Here is a 25,800-nt window from a genome sequence, read left to right on the forward strand (position 1 = left end):
GTCCACTGCAGGTCCCTGTCTCCTCTCAGGCAAGACACTCATGTTGCTACCATCAGCCTTTTGCAAAGGGAATATACACACAAAATCCCCACAACACAGTAGGGAAAATCAGGAGTGAAGTTAAGCCCAGGAAGAAGGGAGGGGTGGGGGGAAGGTGTTTTGGTTATATTTCCCCCAAGTAAAGCCTGTTTTGCCAGTGACAGTAACTGGTGAGTGATCTCTCCCTGTCCTTACCTCACCCCATGAGCCTTTTGCTGTATTTTCTCTCCCCTGTCCCATTAACAGAGCAGCTTTTGTGGCCACCTGGTGTCCAGCCACAGCCAACCCACTGCACATGTACACGTGCTAATCCAGCAATGCCTATCAGAAACAGGTTACCTGTTCATGGCAGAGCTCACTCCAGTCTGACCCGCTCACTGAGCCAGCACTGCAAGACCAGTATGAATGCTTTCCAGCACATACCCCGCAAGGGAGACACAGCTTTGTTAGGAGGAGGGAGGGAGGGGGGGGATAAAAAAAGTGTCCTGCATTTCCATGAGGACAGAATTAGAAGGAACTGCAAAAATGGGAACTTGGGTCACACACTGGGAAAATAATTTCCAAGTTAATGTGAGAGAGGCCCTGGAACAGACTGCCTGAGAGATCACTGCACTGCCATCCTTGGAGGGCTGCTATGACAAAGCCTGAAACATCTCAGTGGGGAGGAGAGTGTTCTCATCTGGGGAAAGAATGGACTAGGCCACTCCTATGCTTCCTTCCTGTCTCTTCTCCCACCCCTTCCCCAACAGTTCTGCACCTTTAACAGTCTACATCTAAAATCTAGATGTTTGCATAGAAACTTGGCAGTAACTCTGTCTCCTGAAGTATACACTACTCACTAGTTCCTGTGTGGCATTCCAAGGACACTCAGAACAGCAGCATGATACTCAAATGTTTTTGCTTCAAGTACTTCAGTTCTTAAGGAAGAAATACTGTAGCTACTGATGAAGGGAGCAAGCCTCAGAGTTAAACAATTCTGACTCTATATAGTGAAGGGCACAGGGAGAAAGAAAAAAAAACACTAATCTGCTTTTCAAAATACCTTAATTTGGTGACTTCTAAGCAAGGGGGGTGGATTGTATCTGGCAGAGGATAGGGAAACACAGCAGAGGATGTGGCCGAGAGGTGGTGTATGAGGGACAGGGATAAAGCAGGACAGAGCTCCCTCAGGGAAGGAAGAAGAGCCAAGAAGGGGAGCCTGTTCCACAGGGCAGCCGGTGGCAGCCAGGCAGAGCCTCCCCCAGCTCCCACTCCTGCAGACAGAGCCTTCCTGGAGCAGCAGGAGCTCTTCCGTCCTTCCAACCCTGACATCACTTCCCAAGGCTTAATACTTAACCAGTTCTTACAGTGAGGAAGGGAGACAGAGAGTACTCTTGAGGAGATATGAGGGGAAAAATTTGGCAACATTCCTGACCAAACGCAGCTCAGTACCTTCCCGTTACCTCAGCTGCACTTGGCATTGGAGAAATGCACAAACCTGTTGCTTTGTTTGCTTCAGGCACATTATAAAGTAATTAACTATCACCTTTCCCATGTCATGACTGCTTGGGAATGACACTTCTTTCCCTCTTCATTGCCAAAATGACTTCTAAGGCCCAGTTAGAATTAAACTTAGCTAGAGGTATTAAAGATAACAGGAAGGGATTCTACAGGTACATAGCAAATAAAAAACAGACTAGGGAGAATGCAGTCCCCCTCAGGAAGCTCTCAGGAGGACTGGCTACACAGGATTTGGAGAAGGCTGAGGTTCTGAATGACTTCTTTGCCTCGGTCTTCACTGGCAAAGGCTCTGACCACACCACCCAAGTCTTGGAAGGCACACCCAGGGACTGTGAGACGAAGACCTTGGGCCCACTGTAGGAGAGGATATGGTTCAAGACCATCTTAAAAATCTGAACGCGCACAAGTCCATGGGACCTGACGAGATCCATCCACGGGTCCTGAAGGAGCTGGCGAATGAAGTTGCTAAGCCACTGGCCATTGTATTTGAAAAATCGTGGCAGTCAGGTGAAGTTCCTGATGACTGGAAAAAGGGAAACACAACCCCCATTTTCAAGAAGGGGAAAATGGATGACCCAGGGAACTACAGACCAGTCAGTCTCACCTCTGTGCCTGGCAAAATCTTGGAGCAGATTCTCCTGGAAGGCATGCTAAGGCACATGAAAAACAACAGGGTGCTTGGTGACAGCCAGCATGGCTTCACTAAGGGGAAATCCTGCCTGACCAATTTGGTGGCCTTCTATGATGGGGCTACAGAACTGATGGACAGGGGTAGAGCAGTTGATGTCATCTACCTGGACTTGTGCAAAGCATTTGACACTGTCCCACACGACATCCTTGTCTCTAAATTGGAGAGACGTCAATTTGACGGATGGACCACTTGGTGGATAAAGAACTGGCTGGACATGGAACTGTTGGAACAAGTCCAGAGAAGGGCCATGACGATGATCAGGGGACTGGAGCACCTCCCGTATGAAGACAGGCTGAAAAAGTTGGAGCTGTTCAGCCTGGAGAAGAGAAGGCTGCATGGAGACCTCATAGCAGCCTTCCAGTATCTGAAGGGGGCCTATAGGGATGCTGGGGAGGGACTCTTCATTAGGGACTGTAGTGATAGGACAAGGGGTAACGGGTTAAAACTTAAACAGGGGAAGTTTAGGTTGGATATAAGGAGGAAATTCTTTCCTGTTAGGGTGGTGAGGCACTGGAATGGGTTGCCCAGGGAGGCTGTGAATGCTCCATCCCTGCCAGTGTTCAAGGCCAGGTTGAACAAGGCCTTGGGTGATATGATTTAGCATAAGGTGTCCCTGCCCACGGCAGGGGGGTTGGAACTAGATGATCTTAAGGTCCTTTCCAACCCTAACGATTCCATGATTCTATGATTCTTCACAAGCTCAGTAAAGGAAACAGACACAGTTCTTCATATGAGTGAAGAATACTCATCAAATAGCCCAGAAAATAAGAAAGAAAACTGCTTTTGCTCACACTCAAGAATATTCAAAATTCAGAGCTCTGAGGTTGATTTAGGCTTTCATTTTTTACTGGACATATTTCTCAGAATTTGGGATTGGCTTTTCTCAAAAGATCACCCAGCACTGAAAAGCCCATCTGAATTAAGTAGGCTACCAATAGCAAACAGTGTTATCAGTGAGGCACTCAGTTCAAAGAAGCAGGCACTCCCCTGCAAAAGGTTCAGGTTCTTCCTTATCTCTTTAACACAGCCCATCAAGGTTTTAGCTTTCACACTGCAGTTTTAGGACATGGCATCACTCTGCAGCTAAACAGAAAACTCGGACGTGTGAAAAAGATCATGCAGTTCCCGAAGGCAGAAACACAGTGTGTGTGTTCTGAACAATAAAACCTTATTTTTCTTAAATCAACTATTAGCGGTGTTAAATTAAAAAAAAAAAAAAGAAAAATCTTCAACATTAGCACTTTTCAGCGGCAATTTAAGAATGCCTCCTGTGGCTAACTACAAAGCTGGGTTTGCCTCATTTCCAACAGTTCAATGCAATCCAGTGTATCAAAAACTCAGAATTCATAGGCAACAGAGAATAAAGTTACTGAAGTCTGAACACATTTCAATAACTTCCCTATTTCTGTGACAGCCTGCAATAAAATAACAATTGCATTCACAAATCATAATGCCATTGGCACAAAAGAAAAATATTGTATCTGCTTAGAGCTTTCAATTACAAAGGAACATTATTTAACATTGGTAGAAATTATGTTTGGAAAACATGCACGAGTGTAGTCTCAAATATTAATCAATTGCTGTTGGTGAAGAATACTGTGTAAACTCCTTGTTGGGCAGAGAAGAGATTCAGAGCAGCCCTGCGGAGAAGGACTTGGGGGTGTTGGTTGATAAGAAAACGAACATGAGCAGGCAGTGTGCACTTGCAGCCCAGAAAGCCAACCGTATCCAGGGCTGCATCAAAAGGAGCGTGACCAGCAGGTCGAAGGAGGTGATCCTGCCCCTCTACTCTGCTCTCTTGAGACCTCACTTGGAGTATTGTGTGCAGTTCTGGTGTCCTCAACATAAAAAGGACATGGAACTGTTGGAACAAGTCCAGAGGAGGGCCACGAGGATGATCAGGGGACTGGAGCACCTCCCGTATGAAGACAGGCTGAGAAAGTTGGGGCTGTTCAGCCTGGAGAAGAGAAGGCTGCATGGAGACCTCATAGCAGCCTTCCAGTATCTGATGGGGGCCTGTAGGGATGCTGGGGAGGGACTCTTCATTAGGGACTGTAGTGATAGGACAAGGGGTAACGGGTTAAAACTTAAACAGGGGAAGTTTAGATTGGATATAAGGAGGAAATTCTCTCCTGTTAGGGTGGTGAGGCACTGGAATGGGTTGCCCAGGGAGGTTGTGAATGCTCCATCCCTGGCAGTGTTCCAGACCAGGCTGGACGAGGCCTTGGGTGACATGGTTTTAGTGTCAGGTGTCCCTGCCCATGGCAGGGGGGTTGGAACTTGATGATGTTAAGGTCCTTTCCAACCCTAACGATTCTTAACTTTGTTCCTTTTCCCATTTGGTAGTTCAATGAACATTTAGCTGAAAGGGAGCAATGCATCCATCAGGTAAGCTGTCTTACCTGGGTGGCAAAATACTGCAAAGATTTAGAATTAAAGAATTACTACCTCTCATTCAGTTCCTGTTTGGCATAGATCCCCTGAGGCTGGTAAATTACATCCTCCAGCTAAATCTCAAGCCTGGGGCTTGAAAAAAGAGCAGTTTCTGTCAGGAAGGCCAACTTCTAGGCCCAGCCAAAGATGTGGAACACCTGCAGTGACAGTGCATACACGGGGTCTAGACAGCAAACCCAGCTGATGAGACAAGCATGATACAGCAGCTCCTACCAGGCATCACACACAGCATCAGAGCTAAAATGGATTTTGGAGGGACACAATGAGAGTATGAGGTAACACCCAACAACAGTTCTCCCGACAGGACCCCTTCTAGACCTCAAACCTCACCTGGGGCTCTGGACTGCAGTTCCGGGTAAGCAACTGGCAGAACGAAGCATGTGAGCATCTAAGTCCTTCATGAAATTTAATCCTAAAAGACTAGAACTTGCCAGCAGCAGAATTCAAAGCTGAATACAAATCTTGTGCCTCAGCCACAGAACTATCCTTTCTTTTCACCTCACAACACTTAGGCCACATCTCAAAAAGTAAATGTTATAGAAGGAGGACAAGATAATTGTCTTGGGCACCACCAGATAACTATACCCACCTCCTACTGCGTAGGGGGTTTCTTCAAATTTCCTGTCTAAGACTGTGTGGCTGTATGTGGGTGCGAGGGGACTGACAGCAAAACCTTTACTGACTGCTACATCCCTGCTTCAACTCAGCGCAAAAGGACTGCAATCCGTGAAGACAAGCCCCAAGAATATACTATTTTGCTGAAAGAAGAAATACTAGACTTGTTTAATTAGAAAGCTCCAGTGCTTTTGAACACAACTTGAACTTTTCTGGATACCCACCTAGAGGTCAGGAGTGCACTTTTACTGTATTAATAGCCGTTAGTGTTAGAAAACTCTGAAGCCACACATTGTTAACAAGGCTAACAGCAAGATCACTGAAAGTTCCTCTCTGCTGCACAAAAGTTGCATTTTTTAAATTTTTTTTTTTCCTTTAATTTTAAATGCCCTACCATGCTCTGGGCAATTTCCTACCACCACCCAGGAGAGACAAGCACTGAAATGGGGTGACCTAACTCGCATGAAAGAACAAGATTATGACTAGGCAAAAAGAATCATGAAAGAATGTGCCCAGGAGCCAGTGACAGAGAAGTATGAAAAAGGACAGTCTGGGGAAAGGAGATGTGCTGAAGAACACAACGGAGTAAGGAAGGGAAAGAGCGGAAACAGTACATAATACATCCTAGGGAGGGCATTATAAACCAGTATTTAAATTATAAGGGGTTTTCCCCTATAAAAATCATAGTTGAAAATTTAACAAACACGTCAAACTTCGCTATAAGATACTGTTGACTCTGGCTGTTTGCTTTCTTGTGGGACAGAAGCAACCATTGCTGTGGCAGGGCCCACAGAAGGAGACATGTTCATTTGTCAGCTGCTTCAAATCCCGGCCAGTGCCTCGGTTTAAGCCACCAGTGTGGGGTGGGGGGTTGAATGAAGATGATGATACTTCAGCATGAAGCAGATGGGGAGATCCCAGTCCCACCATGGGTTTGGTGACCTCCAACCAGAGGTAGTCAGCAGCTGACAAATACAGGAGGAATCCCCTACACGTGACAGCAAAATTCTACAAGTACTCCTTCCTACAGCTCTGTTTAAAATGGAGCTGGCAAATGCCAGTGAAAGGAAAATAAGGCACTGAATATAAAACAACAGAACAAGATACTAAAATGTAATTCTTCTGTTGAAACTATGTAAGACAAACAAAAAAAGAACCTACTAAACAAATATACAGAATTAAAACTACACTAAACATGAAAGAGCTGTAATCTCCAAAACTTCTGCAAGTCTAAGACCTGGCACTGAATTATTTAGCAGGAACAAAGCACATTTGATTTCTGTTCTTTTGTGAGAATATGAAACATTTAATTAGTTGCTAATAAAATCCCACAGAATTTGAAAAGATAGGTTAACTATTTTCCTTTTTTGTGAAAAACCTCGTTTTTTTTAGGACCAAGCCAGATAAAAATGAACTGCCCCAGCAGCCTGCCTATCATGGGTTTGCTAAGCTCCACAGGGCTGCTTCTTCTCTGAAAAACTTAATATGGCACAAGTAACAGGACACATTTGACAAGTTTGTAACGGGGCATTATAGCCTTACATCACTCCCCCAACAACAATGGCAGATACCTTACACACGTATCACAGCTACAAAGAGATGGTCAGCCCATTCCCAACTCAACATACAACCAAAACTTTAATGGTTTAACACAAAACACAGCAACAACAGACATTAAACTTAAGGTACAACCAAAGCAAAACCTAAACGTTGCTTCCGCCAAGACGAGCTCCTGGAGATGCAACTTCCGATTTTCCTCCAAACTTTTACTGCTTCTTCAGCAAAATCCCCAAAGCGACGACGATCAGCACGGCTCGAGGGAGTAACGGCACCGCCGGGCTCCCCGCGAGCCAGCGGTGATGCCCGCAAAGCTCCCCCACACCGGTGCGGGCACACCAGCACCACGAGGTGCCGATACCAACGCCCAAGTCACCCGCGAGCAACTTCGATACCGAGGCTCGAGGCTGCGGACCGGGAGCACACAGCTCGCGCATTTACCCGCGCACTAACCGCCCCCGAGCCGGACCAAGGCGAGACAGGCTCTCCGAGAGGCAGCAGCACCGCACACAAAAATCCTAAAAAATACCTTTAAAAAAAAAAACAACCCTCCTTTCTTCCGCCTTCCGACAACCTTCTGCAACCGGCCGGTTTGATATAAAATAACCCGGTGAAGCGAAGCCCCCGGACCCGGCGCAGCCGAGAGGAGACACCGAGCGAGCCCGACCCCCGCCGAGGCCACAGCAGCCGCCGCCGCCACCTCCGCCAGGCCCGGCACGGAGTGAGCCAGACCCCTCCCGCCCTTTCACCCGCCGCCGCCGCCTCGCAGCAGCCTCCCGCAAGCCGTTAAGTTTCGAATCCGCCTCCGGCGTGCTCCCCCCTACCCCCGTCCCTCGTGCCGCCACTGCCGGCCCCAGCCCTCACGGACCGCCGGGCCGCCGCGGCCTCCTCGCCTCGTCAGCGCCCTCCTCTTGCCCTCCCGCGCCGGGAGACGGCGGCAGGATGAACCCCAGCGCCCCCAGCTACCCTATGGCCTCCCTCTACGTGGGGGACCTGCACCCCGACGTGACGGAGGCCATGCTCTACGAGAAGTTCAGCCCTGCCGGGCCCATCCTCTCCATTCGCGTCTGCAGGGACATGATCACCCGCCGGTCGCTCGGCTACGCCTATGTCAACTTCCAGCAGCCCGCCGACGGTGAGTACTGGGGGGCCGGGCCGTGGGGCTAGCCGGGGCGGCCGCCGGCGGAGGAGCCATGTTTCTCCCCCGCCCCCACCACGGCTCGGCGCGATCCCCCTCCCTCCTTCCCCACCCCCCTCCCGGGCCGCCGCCGCCCCGCGTCCATTTTCCCATCCCGGCGCTGCCGAAGCGGGCTCTGGCGCTGCCGGGACGGGCAAACTTGCCGCCGCGCGGGGGAAGTTTGCGGCGGGGCCGCTGCTGGCTGACACGCGGCCTCGGGCCGCCCGCGCCTCGTGGCGGGGAGGAGATGGGGGGGGGGGAGGCGCTTCCGCCGCCGGGAACCGAGAGCCGGCGACGGGCGGGGAAGGGCCCCCGCATGGTGGAGCTGCCCCGGCCGGGCCGCGGGGTGGGGTGGGGGTGAGTGAGCGTGTGTGTGTGTACGGGCGGCTTTTCCACAGGCGGGCAGGGCACGTCCGTGCGCGGCTGCATGAGGAATCTGGGATGAAGGCTAGCTTGAAGAAAGCATCATAGTCATTAGCATCTTTTAATAACTATGCTGGAGCTGGGTGTGTATGCGTGATTAAGAAGCCAAAAAGAAGGAAGCAGGACGTACCAGGATGGTTTGGTAGTTCCACAGATGTCCAGTCAAAGCATAGGCCAAAGCGTAGCATGTTAGGACACCATGGCATGTCTGTCACATGTAGGGGAGGGGGTGAAGTCACTTGGGCCTCCTTTGCTTGCCCTTCATGTGGCAGGCTGTACGCTGATCCATTTCTCTTTACAGTGAATTCTTTATTAAACTTGCTTTTCACAACGTGTTGCTGGTATCAGTAGAGAAACTTTCCATGTAGTTCTGGTCATGTTTGTGCTAAGTTGGCCAAACAGGCCTGTTCATTTGGGAGGCACTTCAATAAAAGAAACAAATGTGACTGATTCTAAGTTTTGTGGAGTACAATTAAAAGGAAGGAAACCCCAAAACAACAGTAAAACCCCTAAGCGACCAGCTAGAACATGTTTGATTTCAAGTACAGTAAAAAACTTTCTATTATAATGGTTTTATTTTCAAGGATATAAAAGTGAGGTATTTGAATTACAAGCTTTTCAAGCAGATTAACTGACTTGCAAAATTTGCTTCACTATATAGTCATTATCAGATCAGACTTTGGTGTACCACTGATATCTGTATCTAAGTGGTAAAAGTTATTGTCTCATCTTTGTAATGGGCAGGTATTTAACCTGCTATCAGCTCACTCACTTCAGGAAACTTTTAATTTATCTAGCCATTGTTTAGGATGAGACAATTTGAATGCTTGTTTTAACATACCTTGCTTTCGTTCTATAAAAAACTGCAGTACAGTTTACTCAAAGAAAAATAAAGGGTTAGCAGTGCTCTGATAATGTCAAGGCAGAAATTGATGGTGATTCAAACACTTCTGCTGCTTAGTGATGACAGAATTCTGTAAGGGCATCTTTATCGTCATTAGTTGAGCAACCTGTTCAACCCTAGGATTTGCGACTTGCTTTGTAATTTGTCAGATATGGGAAAAAAATGCGGCTTATTCACCTGAGCAGTGCTTGCATTCAGAGTTTGAGAATGTGCCTCTTACAAAAATGCTGTTACTCCAAATGTTGGTACATACGTTTCAGACTTCAGGAAGTGCACATATTTTATTCTACACTTAGTCCGGTTCAGCTAAAAGCATTTCTCATCTGTATCAAACTTGCAGCTGGCACGTATCCATAAGCATTTGTTTAAAATATACTTAAATGATATTGTGTGATCATACTTTTGCAACATGATTTGATATTCTTGGCAAATACCTAGAAAGCATTTGATTTTTTTTTCCTTCTTTATAGATCATTCTATCCATTTACTGAAACCTTCAAGTAAGAGGGAGATTGGTGAAATAGCAGGATTATTCTTACACTGGTTTTATTTTTATTCCAGAGTAGCTGCCTTTTCTTGGTTTAGCCTAATTCTTAGCTATATCTCCAGCTATGCTTATTAAAAAGCTAGCAACAAATAGCTGGGGTTTAGAAAAATGTCTTTGAAGGTGTGTTTGACATCACCAGCTGTCTGTAAACCGGAGATCTCAAAGCTCTCCCAAAACCTCATTAGACCTGATGACACATTGGTGAGGTATGCACACATTTCATAATTGTGACTTTTCAGATTTGAGTCACAGTCTGGAGCAAAAACCCAGGCACTCTTGTTTAATCACTAAACTAGAAATATTCTTGAGTAATCTGAAACTGTGCCTCTCCCGTCACATTTTTCGAGTGGTTATGTTTCCAGAGGTTTCTTAATCTTACAGCTGTTGCTGTGCATGTTCAGCGCAGTTTAGCATTAAGTGTATATTTCCTGTGATTTTTTTAAATTTAGTGGACTGTCCAGTTGCTCACAACTAAAAAGGGAACTGGTGACTCATTCAGTAAAAGCTCCAGCAGAATCAGCAGAAGTACAGCATGGGGTAGGTGTGTCCACTTGGTAACAAGTTAACTGCTGGATGGAATTGTCTCACCAGCATGCAGCCTTTCCTGGTTGAACTGCAATGAAAGTAAGCCAGTTTTACTAGTTATGGATTTTAATGAGACTGGCTCAAACCTGTTGTCGGATGTATTCCAGTAATGCTTTAAAATCTATAGTGGAATGACGATGTGGTGTTGGCTAAGCAGGAATCTTTAAACATCTATTTCTGCTCCACAGCAGAGGTGAGGAGAGGTGTTACGAGTTTCCATGCAGTCCTTGTCTTTGCGGAGGAACTGCATTGGTCTAAGTGCAAGCTTGCAGCTAGTTAAGAGTGGCAGTGCTTGCAAAGGCTGGGAGGGACCAACTTTGAGTCAGATGTTTGGGAAATGTGTCCAGGAACACACATTTTTGAGGGAGTGTTGGGATTATTCTAGAAGCAATTAGCATGAATTAGAAAAGCCTCTTTTCTAGTAAAGGAAGTACTGTTACTGCTTCTGGAAATAATGAACTGTTTGTTGCTGGCACTTTTATAGGTGCTGGCAGTAATAATTCTAATTACTTTCAAGGCAATAGCAGTGTGTTCAATGTTTCTACTGTAGCTAGCCTGATTATCCACAGTTCTTACTTTTTCAGCCATCTTTGGTTTTTTTTTTTCCCCGTTTGTAATGTAAAGCCTTTCAATGCTTTTTGTTTCTCATTATCAGTATCTAGGTTGTCTTTTCCCTTCTGCTTAATTTATATTAAAGTTTGTGAAAGCTTTGTTAACTTATTTAAAAGACTGGCAATGTTTAAATTTTTTTGTGTCTTCAACATAAATTGGTTGTTGACTTGCTACTGTTGTGTGAATATGGTGATATTATCAACAGGTAATTTTTTCACAAACAAATGTTAGATGTTTGTTTTGTTAATTTCTGCAGGTGTCTTTCAGAGAATGAGCTTCAAATGCATTTATAATCTGAAAATGTGGCAGGAAAGGATGTAAAGCAGGGTGTGCCACCTGAACCAGAGGCTGACAGCAGATTTTGTTTTACCATGAAGATAAAAACAGCACTTAAAGAGCAAAAACATAAAATAGGGGTTTCCACAATGAGATTGGCTCTTGGTCCTTCTAAGAATAGCAATTAATGACATGGTTTTTAAACGAACACTAAACTGATTTCAGTCTTGTTAACATCATATGGCTCTGCTATATGCAAATTGCAGTGAAGTGACTTAGGTGTGACTTCAGGTATTCATTGGGACTTTTTTCAGTGTTCTTCCAGACATACAGGAAGAATGACAAAAAGGAGTTAATGCAGGAGATCATTGCTTAATAGCTTGTTGACTTAAAACCTTACAGGCATGTCTTGTTGCTTTGAAGGGGTATATGAAAACTGAAGAACTCTTGCTACTTCTTATCTAAGTATACTGAGATCTTAAGTTCAGGATTTGAAAAGTTAGTTACAGAGTTCTACTGTAAAAACTGCTCAATTGGAGTAACAAAACCTGGTTTATTGTTTTTGCTGTTTTAATGTTTGCTCCTTCACTGAGCTTGTATGTATTTCATCATAGCTTTTAATATACATATCATTTCAGATTTTGAAAATTGAGCTCTTTGAACTGTCCCTTTCCCAGAAATCCATTACAGGTTTTTTTTTTTTGTCACTAAGGAAGGAGTTGTGTGGAACAGCTGCAAGAGCCAGGCTTGAACTCCACCTAGCAAAGATATTTTGTCAGTTTAGGGTTATTGGTGATTTAGGAGTTCTTATATTAATGTTTTCAAAAGGCCTCATGTAGGCACCAGCCGTACCCCTAAAAGCATTGTTACTGATATGATAACGGATCTGTGTGGTGTGGGAGTGGCCTGCTGTTTTTCAGAGATAAATGTTTAAACTTCTTATGGAACAGGTTGTAATTGCCATCACTCAATGCATTTTCTCCTGTTACTGTGCTGTCTTTTCATAGTGGAGTCTGATCCTTAGCTTACTAGCATTTCTACAGCCTGTTCAGCTGACTTGTGCTCCTTCCTGTCCTGAGTGCAGCTTTTGCTGAGGAGTTTTTGCCAGTTTTTATTTGCTTAAAACAGCGGGGTGTATTTACATTGGAGGGTTTGGGTTTGCATCTAAATGGTGGTGCTTGACTTAAAATAGTAAAAGTTTTCTGAAGAATTGTACTTCAGATGCTGTTTGTTTGCTCATTAAGATAAATTTCGTGCTTCCTACTAATTTCATGATGTTTTTCCAGCTGAACGAGCTTTGGATACCATGAACTTTGATGTCATTAAGGGCAAACCGGTGCGCATCATGTGGTCTCAGCGTGATCCATCTCTACGCAAAAGCGGTGTAGGAAACATCTTCATCAAAAACTTGGACAAATCAATTGATAACAAAGCTTTGTATGACACATTTTCTGCTTTTGGAAACATCCTATCTTGTAAGGTGAGTGGAAAATTATTGGTGTGTTTAATGGTTTAACACAAAACCTCAAGTTCATGCTGGAAACTTTCCATGGGTTTTACAACAGGTTTTCTCTTTGATAGGTGGTATGTGATGAAAATGGATCCAAGGGTTATGGATTTGTACATTTTGAGACACAAGAAGCTGCAGAAAGAGCCATTGAAAAAATGAATGGTATGCTGCTTAACGACCGCAAAGTGTAAGTAGATATATATGTAATTGGGGGTCGACAGACTGAAATTTACTTTACAGCAGATAAATGCTTAAAACTCACCTAGAAAAGACAAGCTGTTCTAGAAATCTTTAATTCTGAAGAGAATTTAGAATTGTAGTGCTAGGAGTACTATGAATTGTATCACCTGCCTATTCTAAAGGCAGAATAAGTTCAGAAAAGGCCGGTAACTGACTCTAAAGGAAAAAATTGTGTCTCAAGCCAATGCTGTAATGAGGATCTGGGAACTTCTCTGGTTTTCTGATCTTACTGGTCTGAGATAAAATGCAATCCATCAGATATTCTGAATAATGCTTCCTTTGTAAGAGTGAGTTAGATATATGGTCCATTTTTGGGGATGAAACTTAAAGCTCTAGAGTTACTTAGTCCTGAATAGTGGTCAGGTTACACTAATGTATTTATATGAATGTCTATTAATAGGCATATCTAGGGAATAGTAGTAGAAAATAAACCTTACAGAAACACAATTTTTTTAAACATTGCTGTTCTATACTAAGGGGGAAGGTATTTGCTACTTGGTTAGTGATATCTAGGCTGGGGGGTAGGGGGATGAATGTGCCTCACAGCTATGCCTGAGGGATCATTATGGTATTTGGCATAGTTGCAAAATAGCTCTGTAAATACTTGGGAGGGTTTGGAAAAAGAAAAACAGAAATCAGCATCAGCTTACCATCGTGGATTACTTTTACATGTAGAGATGGATAGATCAAGTCACATACAGGGAGACCATACAGTTAGTCCTGCTTATTTTGTGCTTGACTGGCATACTGTGAATTCTTTTAATCAAATTCTACCTTTAAATAGAATTTAAACCTTTTTAAAATAGTAAAAAAATAAAGTCAGCATGTAGTCATAAAAGCACATGATCTATGTAAACTTTGGTAAATTACATCACAAGAGGTGATTTTGCCTTGAATTTCTATTCAGGCTAGGCTTTTAGAAGTTAAAGTATTTCACTCACAGTCAAAATCTGCACCACATTGCACTATCATTCTTGCCATCCCTTGATTACTATAAATGGGGCAAAGTTGACAAAGTTTGAGAAAATACTGAGTTACTGTGTGCTATTTCATTGGATTTATCATATTTGGAACTGTAAAGTTGGACAGTACAATAAAATTTGAGCAGAAGTCTACTACAGTCAGAAATGAGTGGTTGCTGTATAACGCCTGTACTAGAGCAGTTCGTTGGGTTACAGAGTGCTGGGTTCAGCTTCTGGCTTTCTCGGTGTGAACTGACCTTTGCTGTTCGCAGCCAGTTTGCTATTTACCTGTGTCTATTTAAAAAAACAAACCAGCCCCCAAACAAACAAATATCTTGTTTTGTTAGAGGCTGGGAAGTTGTGGAAGGGGTTAGTTAAATATCCTTTGCTTAAAACTGAGCCGGTGGATCAGAGAATGGCAACTGCTTTAAGGCTGCTAAGTTTTAGTATGTCAGAGGCATTATGCTGATACCTAGAATTTCTGTTTAGCCACTTCACCCGCCTATTGTCCAGTTCTTATTATCAAACGCTGTTTTGTAAGAGTAAACAATCTTGCCAATGCCTTGAAAGCATTTTTGTGCTAGTAACTGCGATATGCACACTGACGTAGCAATGGATAGTGAAACTGGTTTTCTGATGAAGTTTTATGGTCAATATTTTATCTAAAGAATTTCATGCATATAATGAACAACAAAAGCTATTAAGATTAAAGTATTTATGGCAGAGGATTAAAGTAAATTTTTGAAACTTGACAGGCATGCTTTAATCTACATTATTCTGTTCTGCAACCAGATTTGTTGGAAGGTTTAAATCTCGCAAGGAACGTGAGGCAGAGCTTGGAGCCAGAGCAAAGGAGTTCACCAATGTTTACATCAAGAATTTTGGAGAAGACATGGATGATGAAAGACTTAAGGAACTCTTTGGCAAGTTTGGTAATGTCTTAAACCTTAAGTTTATATAAACACGAGTGAACTTCAGCTTCTATTTTATCAGTAGGATGCTTTATAATACAAGGAATCAGCTGGCTGTTGGCATTTAATTCCAATTTCAAAGTGCAGTAATAGCCACTGCAAAATTTTAAATATGCAGAATAGCATATATAATCCTGCCATCGGAATTGTTCCCAGTAATCTGAAAATGATGTCTAGAATATGTCTTTGGGATTTGAGTTTTTATTTTGATGTTGCAAATAGAAGTATTTTCTGGTTTAGTATATATCGATGAGTTCACTACAGGTTATATGACAAACGAGTTTGCAGCATTTACAGGAAATTCCTTTCCACTATTGAAGTGTCTGTGGTTGGAATGGTAGCAAATTTAGCTGCTAATGTCTGTCACAATTTAGTCTGTGAACTGCAATTTTTCAACGATTTGGAATTGCTGAACTGGAATGGTCTTTCACCAGAATAAATGGTGAAGCACATACCTGACAGAAAGGCTTCCTCTTCAGCTTTCAGTATCTATTTCAGAGGATGGAAGCCCTACTAATGCTTTTAAAATGTCATAGTTTCTAATGCCAAGCCAATTTAATTAATGTAGAGATGAAATTCTGACCCCACTTTGGTTGAAAGCACAGTAGGGGAGAAATTCAGCATGGCAGACTTCCCTCATAAAGGCTGAAGTTCACCACCAGGGCAAATTAGCGATTTTGTATTGATGGGTACTGTTTCCTAAATACTGTTATTGCTGCAGGAGTAATTTGTAATACAAGTGAAACAAACTAAATGTTAGGACTTCTAAACAGGACTTTGGAAAGGTGAGAATATCCTCTGTAGGCAAAGTGTAAGTATTTCATTCTCTTTTTAGGTCCTGCCCTAAGTGTGAAAGTTATGACTGATGAGAGTGGGAAATCCAAAGGCTTTGGCTTCGTTAGTTTTGAAAGACATGAAGATGCCCAAAAAGTAAGCTTTTGGTCTTCATTTTAGGAATTCTGAAGCTGAGACCCAAATAATATGTTTCATTAAGTGATCTGAAATCCTGTGAATTAATTAAGGGCTTTTAATTGGTCAAGAACACTGCAGAAAAAGCAGGTGTCAGCTTCCTAAATAACTTAGCATAGTTTCTGTCATTTAGAATGCTCTCTTAGGAGCAAATGTCAGTTGATTTGAGGAGCCTGTTAAGTCAAGATACTCTGTAAGACAGCTAGAACTAGTGTAGAAATGGGGAATCTTGAAAAATTTAGTAAGTTATTGTAGTTGTGCTTAAAGGTCTTGCTAAAGATTTGCACTCCGTCATGCTGGGCAACATATAAGCATAATAAATTATTACATCTCTGCAAAACCCAGATGAATCGTTGGATCCAATTTGGTTGCACAAAACATTTGTGCAAGGCAGAAAGGATTGTGTTTTCAGACTTAAGTGCTGCAAAGTCAGCGAGAAAGCTAATAGTTCTATGAAGCATCTTTAGCACAGCTATAAGAAAGATGTTGCTTTTACTGTGAAGAGTAACTTTGAAAGAAGGGTTCTTTTGATTTGTATATGTGTCTATAACGTGCCAGTGTGCTGTACAGCTTAATCCTTTGTCAGCTGTTTGCCTTGATGTGTCAGTTGACTGCGGCAGTAGAGAAAAACCCAGCACAGAATGAATTGGGGTAGCAGATGAAGTTTGCTTTTCAAAAGGCATTTTGGTGATTTGTCAGTACTGCAAGTGTACAAGCAAGAGATTAGAGCAAATCCTTTTTGTCTTGCATCTACATTGTTCAGTCTTGTATACATTCATTGATGAATTGATTCTCTTATAGTAGTCAGAATCACTATTTAATGTTTCAGATAACATAAAATTCTAATATCTTAGTATATATATATTTAATGGCTTTGATCAGGAAGGTACATAATAAGCTGGTGACTTTTGGTTTGAAATCAGTTGAATAAACCTATGCCAGAATTTTCACCTCTTAATAGTTGTAACTCAAAACAACGTAAGGAGGAAAAAGTTTATTTTTTATACTGTAAGTATTTCCTTAATGAAAAATTAAAAATTAGTTTTAAAAAAAGCCATATATACCAGCTGTAGCTTAACATACGTTATGTGAGTTATTTCTTTTCTCCCATATCAGAATAGATTTTTGCATCCCTTGTCACTGTAACTGGATGGAAGACCTTCTGAAAGCAATTTCCATTTTACTTTATCAAGAACGTCTTGGGTTATTTTGTGTCAGCTAGTGGTATTTTAGATAGATTGGCTCTTTTTCTGGAATACTTACATAACTTTTTGTATTGGAATTACGTAGTTTTTTTTGCATGCCTGAAAAACACTGGAATACAAAGCACTGCTAACTTCTTGTTTTTTAATGAAGGCTGTGGATGAGATGAATGGGAAAGAGCTTAATGGGAAACAAATCTATGTTGGCCGGGCTCAGAAAAAGGTGGAAAGACAAACGGAGCTGAAGCGCAAGTTTGAACAGATGAAGCAGGACAGGATCACCAGATACCAGGTTCAGTTTTAATTCAAGAGGAGTAATTTTATTCTACAATATTTTTAGCTTTACACAGGTCATTTGCTTTCAAAAATAATTTGCCTTTTTTTTATTTATTTTAGGGTGTAAACCTTTATGTGAAGAATCTTGATGATGGGATTGATGATGAGCGTCTTCGAAAAGAATTCTCCCCATTTGGTACAATCACTAGTGCAAAGGTAAAGTTCATAGATGGTGCTTATCCTTTCTCTAAAAATGAACAGTTTCCATTTTCCTTCACCAAGGGAGAGTGATTCATTTCACTGATAACAGATGTGACCCAGTCATTTATCACTGCTACTGTTCTCTCTCTATATATATATGTGGACACCTGCTTTCTTGATTATTGTACATCTCAGGTTAAATGCATATGATCATCCTTTCTTGAAATAAACTGGGTACTAATATTAATGTGAGAAAATGGCATCTCTTCATTGGAGTAATATGTTTATCATTATTTCATTGAGATTTTAATCTATTCAGTAAACAGCGATTAGTTAAGCAGTTATATTCCTTTTTATAAATCAATTCAGTAGAAAAATTGCAGCTCACTTCTAGTGAGCTGAAGAATGAAACTCATGCAAGTTGAGTAGATACAACATCCTCTTGTTTTAAAACTAAATTTTGTGCTGACAGGTCATGATGGAAGGTGGCCGCAGCAAAGGATTTGGATTTGTATGCTTTTCATCACCAGAAGAAGCCACCAAAGCTGTCACAGAAATGAATGGTAGAATTGTGGCTACTAAACCATTATATGTAGCTCTAGCCCAGCGTAAAGAAGAGCGTCAGGCTCATCTCACCAACCAGTATATGCAGAGAATGGCAAGCGTAAGAGCAGTACCTAATCCTGTAATCAACCCATACCAACCAGCACCTCCTTCAGGTTACTTCATGGCAGCTATCCCACAGGTACGTGTGGAGATGAGTAACTGAACATTTTGTTCTGTGGATAAAATCTGTTTAGATTTAACAGTTAATATAACTATTAGCAGGTGTCCAGAATCTCAGTATTCTAATGTCCTAGCAGAAAGGTGGTGGACTGTTCAGTATGCCCTTCAAAGCTAATGTAGTTACACAATGTTTTTGTTTGACAGACTCAAAACCGTGCTGCATACTACCCTACTAATCAACTTGCTCAGCTTGCTAGACCTAGTCCTCGCTGGACTGCTCAGGGTGCCAGACCTCATCGTAAGTCACTTCCTCACCTCTTCCCAGTGACTGTGGTAAACTCCAAAGCATTTACCTTTGAGCTTTAAATACGTTTTCACGGCATTATAGGATGAGTCTTCTTTGTCATGGTAGTGATATAACTTCTGAACTGTTCTTTGACGTCCATTGTTTCAGCATGTAACTTGGTATATTTTTTCTAAAACATAGCATTCCAAAACATGCCTGGTGCTATCCGCCCAGCAGCACCTAGGCCACCATTTAGTGCCATGAGACCAGCTTCTTCACAAGTTCCACGGGTCATGTCAGCACAACGTGTTGGTGAGTTTGATTTATGCAAATTTCAAGTATTAGACTTTTTATTTTGCTCATTCAGAATGATCTCTCGAGCATTCATAACTTCAGTATCACAAGTGGTAACACTTCCCTCCTCCCTGGCTCTTACTAAATGAGTAAATTAGTAGTTGCTTTAAATATTGTCCCAGCAGAGATGCCTGCTGTAATCCCATCTCTTTGGCAAGAAGCATTTCTTCTTTTAGTATGCAGTTCAATAATGCTGCGTGACAGCTGCCATTTCTAAGCATTGTTATGGCAGTTCTAATAGGTTGCATGTAGAAATAGTGAGATGGCATGATTTTAGCTCTTATTATTTTGTCATAGATTACTGTGAGCCAGTATCGTTTATGCAGAATCTGCACATCACTGAATAAACCAGAATTGATTATAATAGAGTCTTAATTCTCTCAGAATGTATTAGGCAGTAGTATTTTTTTAGCTATCTGCTTCATGAAAGCATCTTTTTTAGGCTGTTGACATAAATTGCTCAGGAAATAAAGTGTTGTTTGAGGTTAGAGTGAAATTGAGTTAATACTCAACCAATGTGGATGTTGTCTCACAGATCTTTCAATAGCATGTGGGAAAAGCAGTTCATTAGAAAAGTGACTGGAAAGTAACCTCCACTAAACTTTGAGGTTTGCAGATACAACCAGTGATGTGACAGTTGACAAAGCTATTGAGATGAATCTATAATGCAGTACGTATATTAAGTATTCAGTTTGGGCTGATTTGTTGGTTTGTTTTTTTTTCTTTAACTTGCAAGCGTAGACTAAGTAGAAAAATGAATTATACACAGAATTATGTTACTTTTTTCAGCTAATACAGCAACACAAACCATGGGTCCACGTCCTGCAGCAGCAGCTACTGCAGCTACTCCTGCTGTACGCACAGTACCACAGTACAAATACGCTGCAGGTGTTCGTAATCCTCAGCAGCATCTTAACACACAGCCACAGGTGGCCATGCAGCAGGTATGTGACTTCAGGAACTGGTCCATGCTTTTGATGATGCTTTTTGCAAAGGAATATGGTGAGTGGGAGTACTTGTGGTTGAGTTGTCTTTGTTATTCTAGAATTGAAGCCCTGCATTATGGCAGCAGAATTAGAGCCTTGAGGTTTTAAGTATATTTCAAGTTCACCTGGGACAGGATGTGATCCCATGTTGCTTCATATTTTCCAGTTGCTTGCTACCTTAGCCTGAATTCTGTTCGTGCCTGCTCCACGGTGAAGTGGTTGATACTAACCTCTGGTATCACTTGGCTCTAACCAGCTGTATTTGATTAAAGTGCTTATTTGTAATTTCTTCCATGCCTGACAGTACAAGCATTGTTTATGTTGAGTTGTGAAACGTTGGGCATCGTAAGCTGCACCTAATTATGAACTAGAATTTAATTTTGAAATGGTGTTAAATTAAATTTGCAGCCTGCTGTCCATGTGCAAGGTCAGGAACCCTTGACTGCTTCCATGTTGGCTTCTGCCCCTCCACAAGAGCAAAAGCAGATGTTAGGTATGTACGCAGTATGTATATGCCTTGTAGCCGGGTAGTCAAAGTAGTCTTACCACTGTTAAAATGTGGAATAACTGGTTTTATCACTAGAACAGGTGTTTGTTTCTCTTTCTCTTGAATCTAGGTTGTTTGTCTGATGAGATTGGTCACTCAGATTAACTTTTATCTCTCTAGGTGAACGTCTCTTTCCTCTCATTCAAAGCATGCACCCTACTTTGGCGGGTAAGATCACTGGGATGTTGTTGGAGATTGACAACTCTGAACTCCTCCACATGCTTGAGTCTCCTGAGTCTCTTCGTTCGAAGGTAGGTGGACTGCTTCACTCTAGTTCTATCAGCAGTTAAGTCTACACTGATTGAACAGCTGTTTATGCTGGCACAGTAGAGTAGCAGCAATGCAACGGTGGCCCAGGGCAAGAAGTTAGAATATCCTCTTTCAGGGGGTGGCAGTGACTTACATTAGCACGAACTGCAACTGTAATGTTATCCCATTCTTTTTAACAGTGCAGGCATTGTTTGTGTATATAATTTAAACTGTTTCATTATCTTAAATATGCAGAAATGACTAAGCTCCCCTTAATTAATTTTCCTTCTTAACAGGTTGATGAAGCTGTAGCCGTACTACAAGCCCACCAAGCTAAAGAGGCTGCTCAAAAGGCAGTTAATAATCCCACTGGGGTTCCAAGTGTTTAATAAGTAAGTTTTCTGAGCAGTGTGGTTTTATAGGTTGATTGGGGCAGTAGCCCTTAGTCCATGGCCTTCTAAGCAGCATGCTTCCAGTCTCTGAATCATTTGCAGCTACAGCAAGTGGCACCTATGGTCACATTTGTTAACAAATATTGTACTAAATCCTCTTGTCCAGCTATGTAGCTCGCGGTTAGCAAATGCTACTGGTATGTCTTGCATATTTAGCTGGTATTAGAGCATTGGTTTTAACAGCATATTTAGCTGGAATTAGTTCTAGGTATGTGTGCAGAAACAAGCAGTTCTGTAAAGTGCTGCTATTCATACTGTTGTTCCAGAGGAACTTGTGACGTAAGCTTAAAACGGTACTGCAACTTTATTTTTCCTTAGAAATGAAGTACCTTATTCACACTATAATTTGTATACATTTGCCAAAATCTAAAATTATACAGTAATTAAAACTTCATATTGTCTTGACTTCACATTTTGGTGAATTTAACTTTGATGTCAGTTAAAATTCTGATTCTCTTTACTGCTTCCTGTGGGGTTAGTGTCTTAATTTGCATGACAGGAAGAGGCAAAAGGTAGCATCTTCACAATGTTGAAAGGGGAAAATGTTGTGGAGTTAAAGATAATACAGGAGTCTATTCTTTGTTCAGTCTAGTTAGGTTTTGCCTATGAATTTACTTCCCATATTTATAGCCATCAATTGAAGATGCCTGCTTTAATATTTGATCACTTAAAATTGCCCCTTTTTTTTTCTTGGTCTTCATTTCTGCAACTTTCCTTTTGGAGCCAGAATTTGAGTTATATTTTTGCCACACTTCTTGCTTTCTCCACGACACTTTCACACTGCTTTGAGACCAATACTCTATATGCTTCATGAGGGTTTAGTAGTTGGAAATTACACTGCTGGTGTAGTTATTTGCTGAGCCTTAGTATGTTGGTGTTAAGAGTAGAGTTACTTAGGTAACTTACAGTAACAAGTTAATTGTGTGTAGCTATTGTGTGAGGCTGTGTGATGGTATCAATCACTTTGGTGTGATTGATACTGCAAAACCCGAAAGTGCTGTTAGGCTTAGCGTTGCAGAAGGCATGTCAGGAAACATAAGGTGCTGCTTTAATTTACAGCCTAACAACGTTGTTTTTGTTTGCAGAAAGATCCGGGACTACAATCTAGAACTTCGCTTCACCGAAGAAAAAAAAAATCTAAACATGGAAAAACTATTAAATATTGAGAAAAACATTGCAAAATATAAAATAACTAAAAAAAGGAAAGGAAACTTTGAAGCTTATGTACAGAGCAACGCCGGGGCTAGCAAAACAAGTGCTAGTCCTAGATTACTTATTGATTTAAAATCTAAAAAAAATAGTAAAATAAAAAATACAAATTAATGTTTTATAAACCCGGGGGAAAAGAATTTTCAGCACAGTACAAAAATTTAAAGCATTCCTTTCTTTAATTTTGTAATTCTTTACTGTGGAAAAGCTCAGAATATCACCACTGTTTTAGTTGACAGTGAGAATTGATAGCTGAGCAAAGAAACGTAATTTGGATTATAAAATTCTTGGTTTAATAAAAATTCCTTAAACACTGACTGACTTGTGGCAGTTTCTTTTGTACAGTGTACTTCTCATAAGGTGTTTGTTCAGGGTGCCAAGTTAGAATCCCACTCTATAGTGTGTTTCTGGAGCTAAACTTACATTTAGCCATCTGCTACTGATAATACAAACTTAAGCATTAAAACAGACAAAAAGCTAGATCCATAGCTGGGTTTTAAATCCTGAATAGCATGATACCTGAGCTCTTGTCATTGTCAAATTTGAAATAGACCTTTAAATACCCTGCTTTTTGATTATTGGTAAGAAGTGTGAAAGGCCTGCATTGGAGTTGTGTAACACACCTTCACACGATCCCATTTGGCCGTGTGTGCATGGTGCAGGTTTTGGTGGAAGGAACAGTTTCCTTAGGTCTCTGGCTGTGTCTTTAGCTGGCCAGTGAACTGCAAGATGGAGGCACAGTCACGTATGGATAGAGGTGAAGGAGCAAGGACTGCCTGCAATAGGCAGTGTTGCGAAATACCACTATTGTGAGTATAAGAACACAGGGTGTTCCTAGAACAGAAAAGGTGAGGCTTCCAGGTGGCAATATATTGAGAACTGAATGCATAGTAACAAAAATACTGTTACTATACACAGTAAATTCCTCTGTGGACAGGACTGCTTAATCCTCTGAGGAGGAGATTTCTAGTGCTGTGTATCCTAACAAGTGGATGGCTACTGTTAGCTTTTCCTTTTTAATCTGCTAGTGAGAGAACAATTGGTTTAACTTTGGTACATTTTGTGGGTTTTTTTAATGTGCTGAACCTTCTTGTCAGAGGCAACTCTGAAAGTCTTGGCTAGCTCTTTGGTAAGTAAATTACTGAATTATTACTGAAAAAGGATACAGTTGGGGTGATTTAAATCAGCAGTTTTGAAACTGTTTGAAAGAGATCTGAAATTGAATGAGGTTCCTTATTACTTGACTCTAGAGATCTTGTCCATAACTTCCAGTTGTAATGTGTCTAAGCTCTGCATACAGTGACCTAATGCAAAACTGGGTGGGTTGGGTGTTGTTTTATCAAATTTTGTGCATGGAGAAATAATTCTGGCAATTTTAGTAGCTCCAGAAATCATCTTCCTGCAAAAGGTGAGCTCCTGGTTCATCCTTATGTTTGACATTAAAAAATAAAGTTGAAGGGGGGTGGAGTCCCTCGTTTAAAAAAACTGCTGCTTGGTCTAAATCTGCTCTAGTGTACAATACCATAGAATCATAGAATGGTTTGGGTTGGAAGGGACCTTAAAGATCATCTAGTTCCACCTCCCTGCTCATGGGCAGGGACACTTTCCACTAGTCCAGGTTGCTCAAAGCCTAATCCAACCTGGCCTTGAAATAATAATTGCCCATACTTTATAATTGAAATATAATTGACCATAGAAATAACCCTCTCTTCACTCGGGGCTGATAGGACCTTCAGGTCCGCTTATGTGTTAGTCACTAAAAAGCAGTGGCAGCAAAAGTGAGCAGAGCCAACACTAGCATGTGAGCTGCTTAATTTGCTACAGGACCTTACTGAGGCTGAGAGCTTTGTAGGCTTAAAACTTCAATGCTTGATCAAGGCAAAGTAACAAGTGCTTTTGTTGTAAAACAAACTGTGTAAGTTAGCAGATAACATTGAAGTTGGCCATCTACAGACAGATTATTTTACAGTTGCTGTCTTGCCTTCCAACCCTCCCCCTCCTTCTTCAGGGGAATATGTTGTGCAGACTTGCAGAAATTGAGAGGCATTTTCCACTTAGTTTAGCCCATAATTGGCTCTGTAAGCTCCTTAATCAAAATTGATAATACAGGGGAGAAAGGAAGTAGTGAAGATGGCAAGTTCTCCTCTTACAGACAATGGAAACCTGGCAGGCTGGCAATGAGGAAGGGACAAAGCTGTTGCAGAGGATGGCATGATTCTTATCCATGGCAGTCCAATGGGCTCCTGTTGCTGTACTTGAAGGTCAGAGTTTTACAGAATTGCAGGAAAGGGCTAGTGAGTTCTTTCTGGAAGGGTCCCCCAAATCCTTGTTTTATAGGAAAAATGCCAGTGTTCTTTGACCCTGTTGTTGCAGTCTTAAAGCCCTTCAGCATGCTTTCTGAACTGACACAAAAGAATTCAAGAGTGCCCTTATTTTTCCCCTTGTGCAAAGATTTTTAGACCAGAGTTTTTGGAAGTGAGTTTAAGAAATAATTCTAACCTAGAGAGGTGAAATCAGTCTGGCATAAATGAACCCTATTTAAAATCTCTCACTTCACTACAAAAGCATTAGGTTAAGCTTGTACAAGCCTTATGTTCAGTCCTGTCCTGATGTAGGTAGGCTGGGTTAGCCTTGAATTTGCAGTCCTGAAGTGTATGACTATAATTAAGAATTTTTTTAATCGAATGGTAAATTTACAGAGGAGATGGTTCAGACAGATCCATACAGGATAAGAGATTGAATGTACAACTGTAATTTCATGTAATTTCAACTGCAAAAACATTGAAGCTTCGGAGATAGCTTTAAGCAGTAAAATACTTTTATTGCTAAAAGTATTTAGCAATAGAAATGCTGAAGAATCAGATGACATTAAAAGTTTAACAGAAGGTCTAAAGGATGATGTAAAGACCTATTTGCAGGAGTTTAGGGCCCTACCAGGGAAAGTAAGAGCCCACCTCAGTTGTGCTTGTTTCCACAGATAAGAGGTAGTGTCTTTGGTGAGTGTGCTGGAGTTCACCAAACTAATCTTTGTGTTTTGTAAGAATGAAGTTCTTTAACCTCTTGCATATGTGGAAACTGAGAAAGGAGGAAAAGAAAGGCTCTTCCAGCTCTGTACTGGGCTTTTGTGGGTGTGTCTAGCACCAGCATCTGTACCAGCCTGAAATACTTGGAAACGTTTGTGGTGGAACAGCACAGTGAGGCAATTCTGCTGAGGCAGTCATGACAGTTTAAGAAAACAAAACCCTGGGTTGGTTGGGTTTCTTCCCACTCTTGCTTAAGC

At 41.8% G+C, this 25,800-nt stretch overlaps 1 protein-coding gene across 4 annotated transcripts; it reads left to right on the forward strand.

The window, feature by feature from the left end:
* The first annotated feature begins 7,365 nt into the window (after positions 1–7,365).
* On the forward strand, positions 7,366–22,837 carry PABPC1 (poly(A) binding protein cytoplasmic 1). Of its 4 annotated transcripts, none has more exons than XM_062627286.1 (15): positions 7,366–7,991; positions 12,667–12,860; positions 12,962–13,077; positions 14,885–15,024; positions 15,899–15,993; positions 17,389–17,526; positions 17,631–17,726; positions 18,184–18,456; positions 18,642–18,735; positions 18,925–19,035; positions 19,867–20,021; positions 20,472–20,556; positions 20,731–20,861; positions 21,156–21,251; positions 22,397–22,837. In XM_062627286.1, exons 1-14 carry the CDS (start codon positions 7,799–7,801, stop codon positions 21,246–21,248), a joined length of 1,914 nt encoding a protein of 637 aa, XP_062483270.1. In that variant the 5' UTR covers positions 7,366–7,798; the 3' UTR covers positions 21,249–21,251; positions 22,397–22,837. The 4 variants fall into 4 exon arrangements, with proteins under 4 accessions (XP_062483270.1, XP_062483272.1, XP_062483273.1 ...); XM_062627288.1 differs by having other exon boundaries at positions 14,885–15,015; XM_062627289.1 differs by lacking the exon at positions 17,389–17,526.
* Positions 22,838–25,800: the final 2,963 nt, after the last annotated feature.

Source organism: Pezoporus occidentalis, unplaced genomic scaffold (assembly GCF_034315485.1).
Source record: "Pezoporus occidentalis ecotype Australia unplaced genomic scaffold, CSIRO_AGI_Poc_V1 ctg3, whole genome shotgun sequence".
NCBI lineage: Eukaryota > Metazoa > Chordata > Aves > Psittaciformes > Psittacidae > Pezoporus > Pezoporus occidentalis.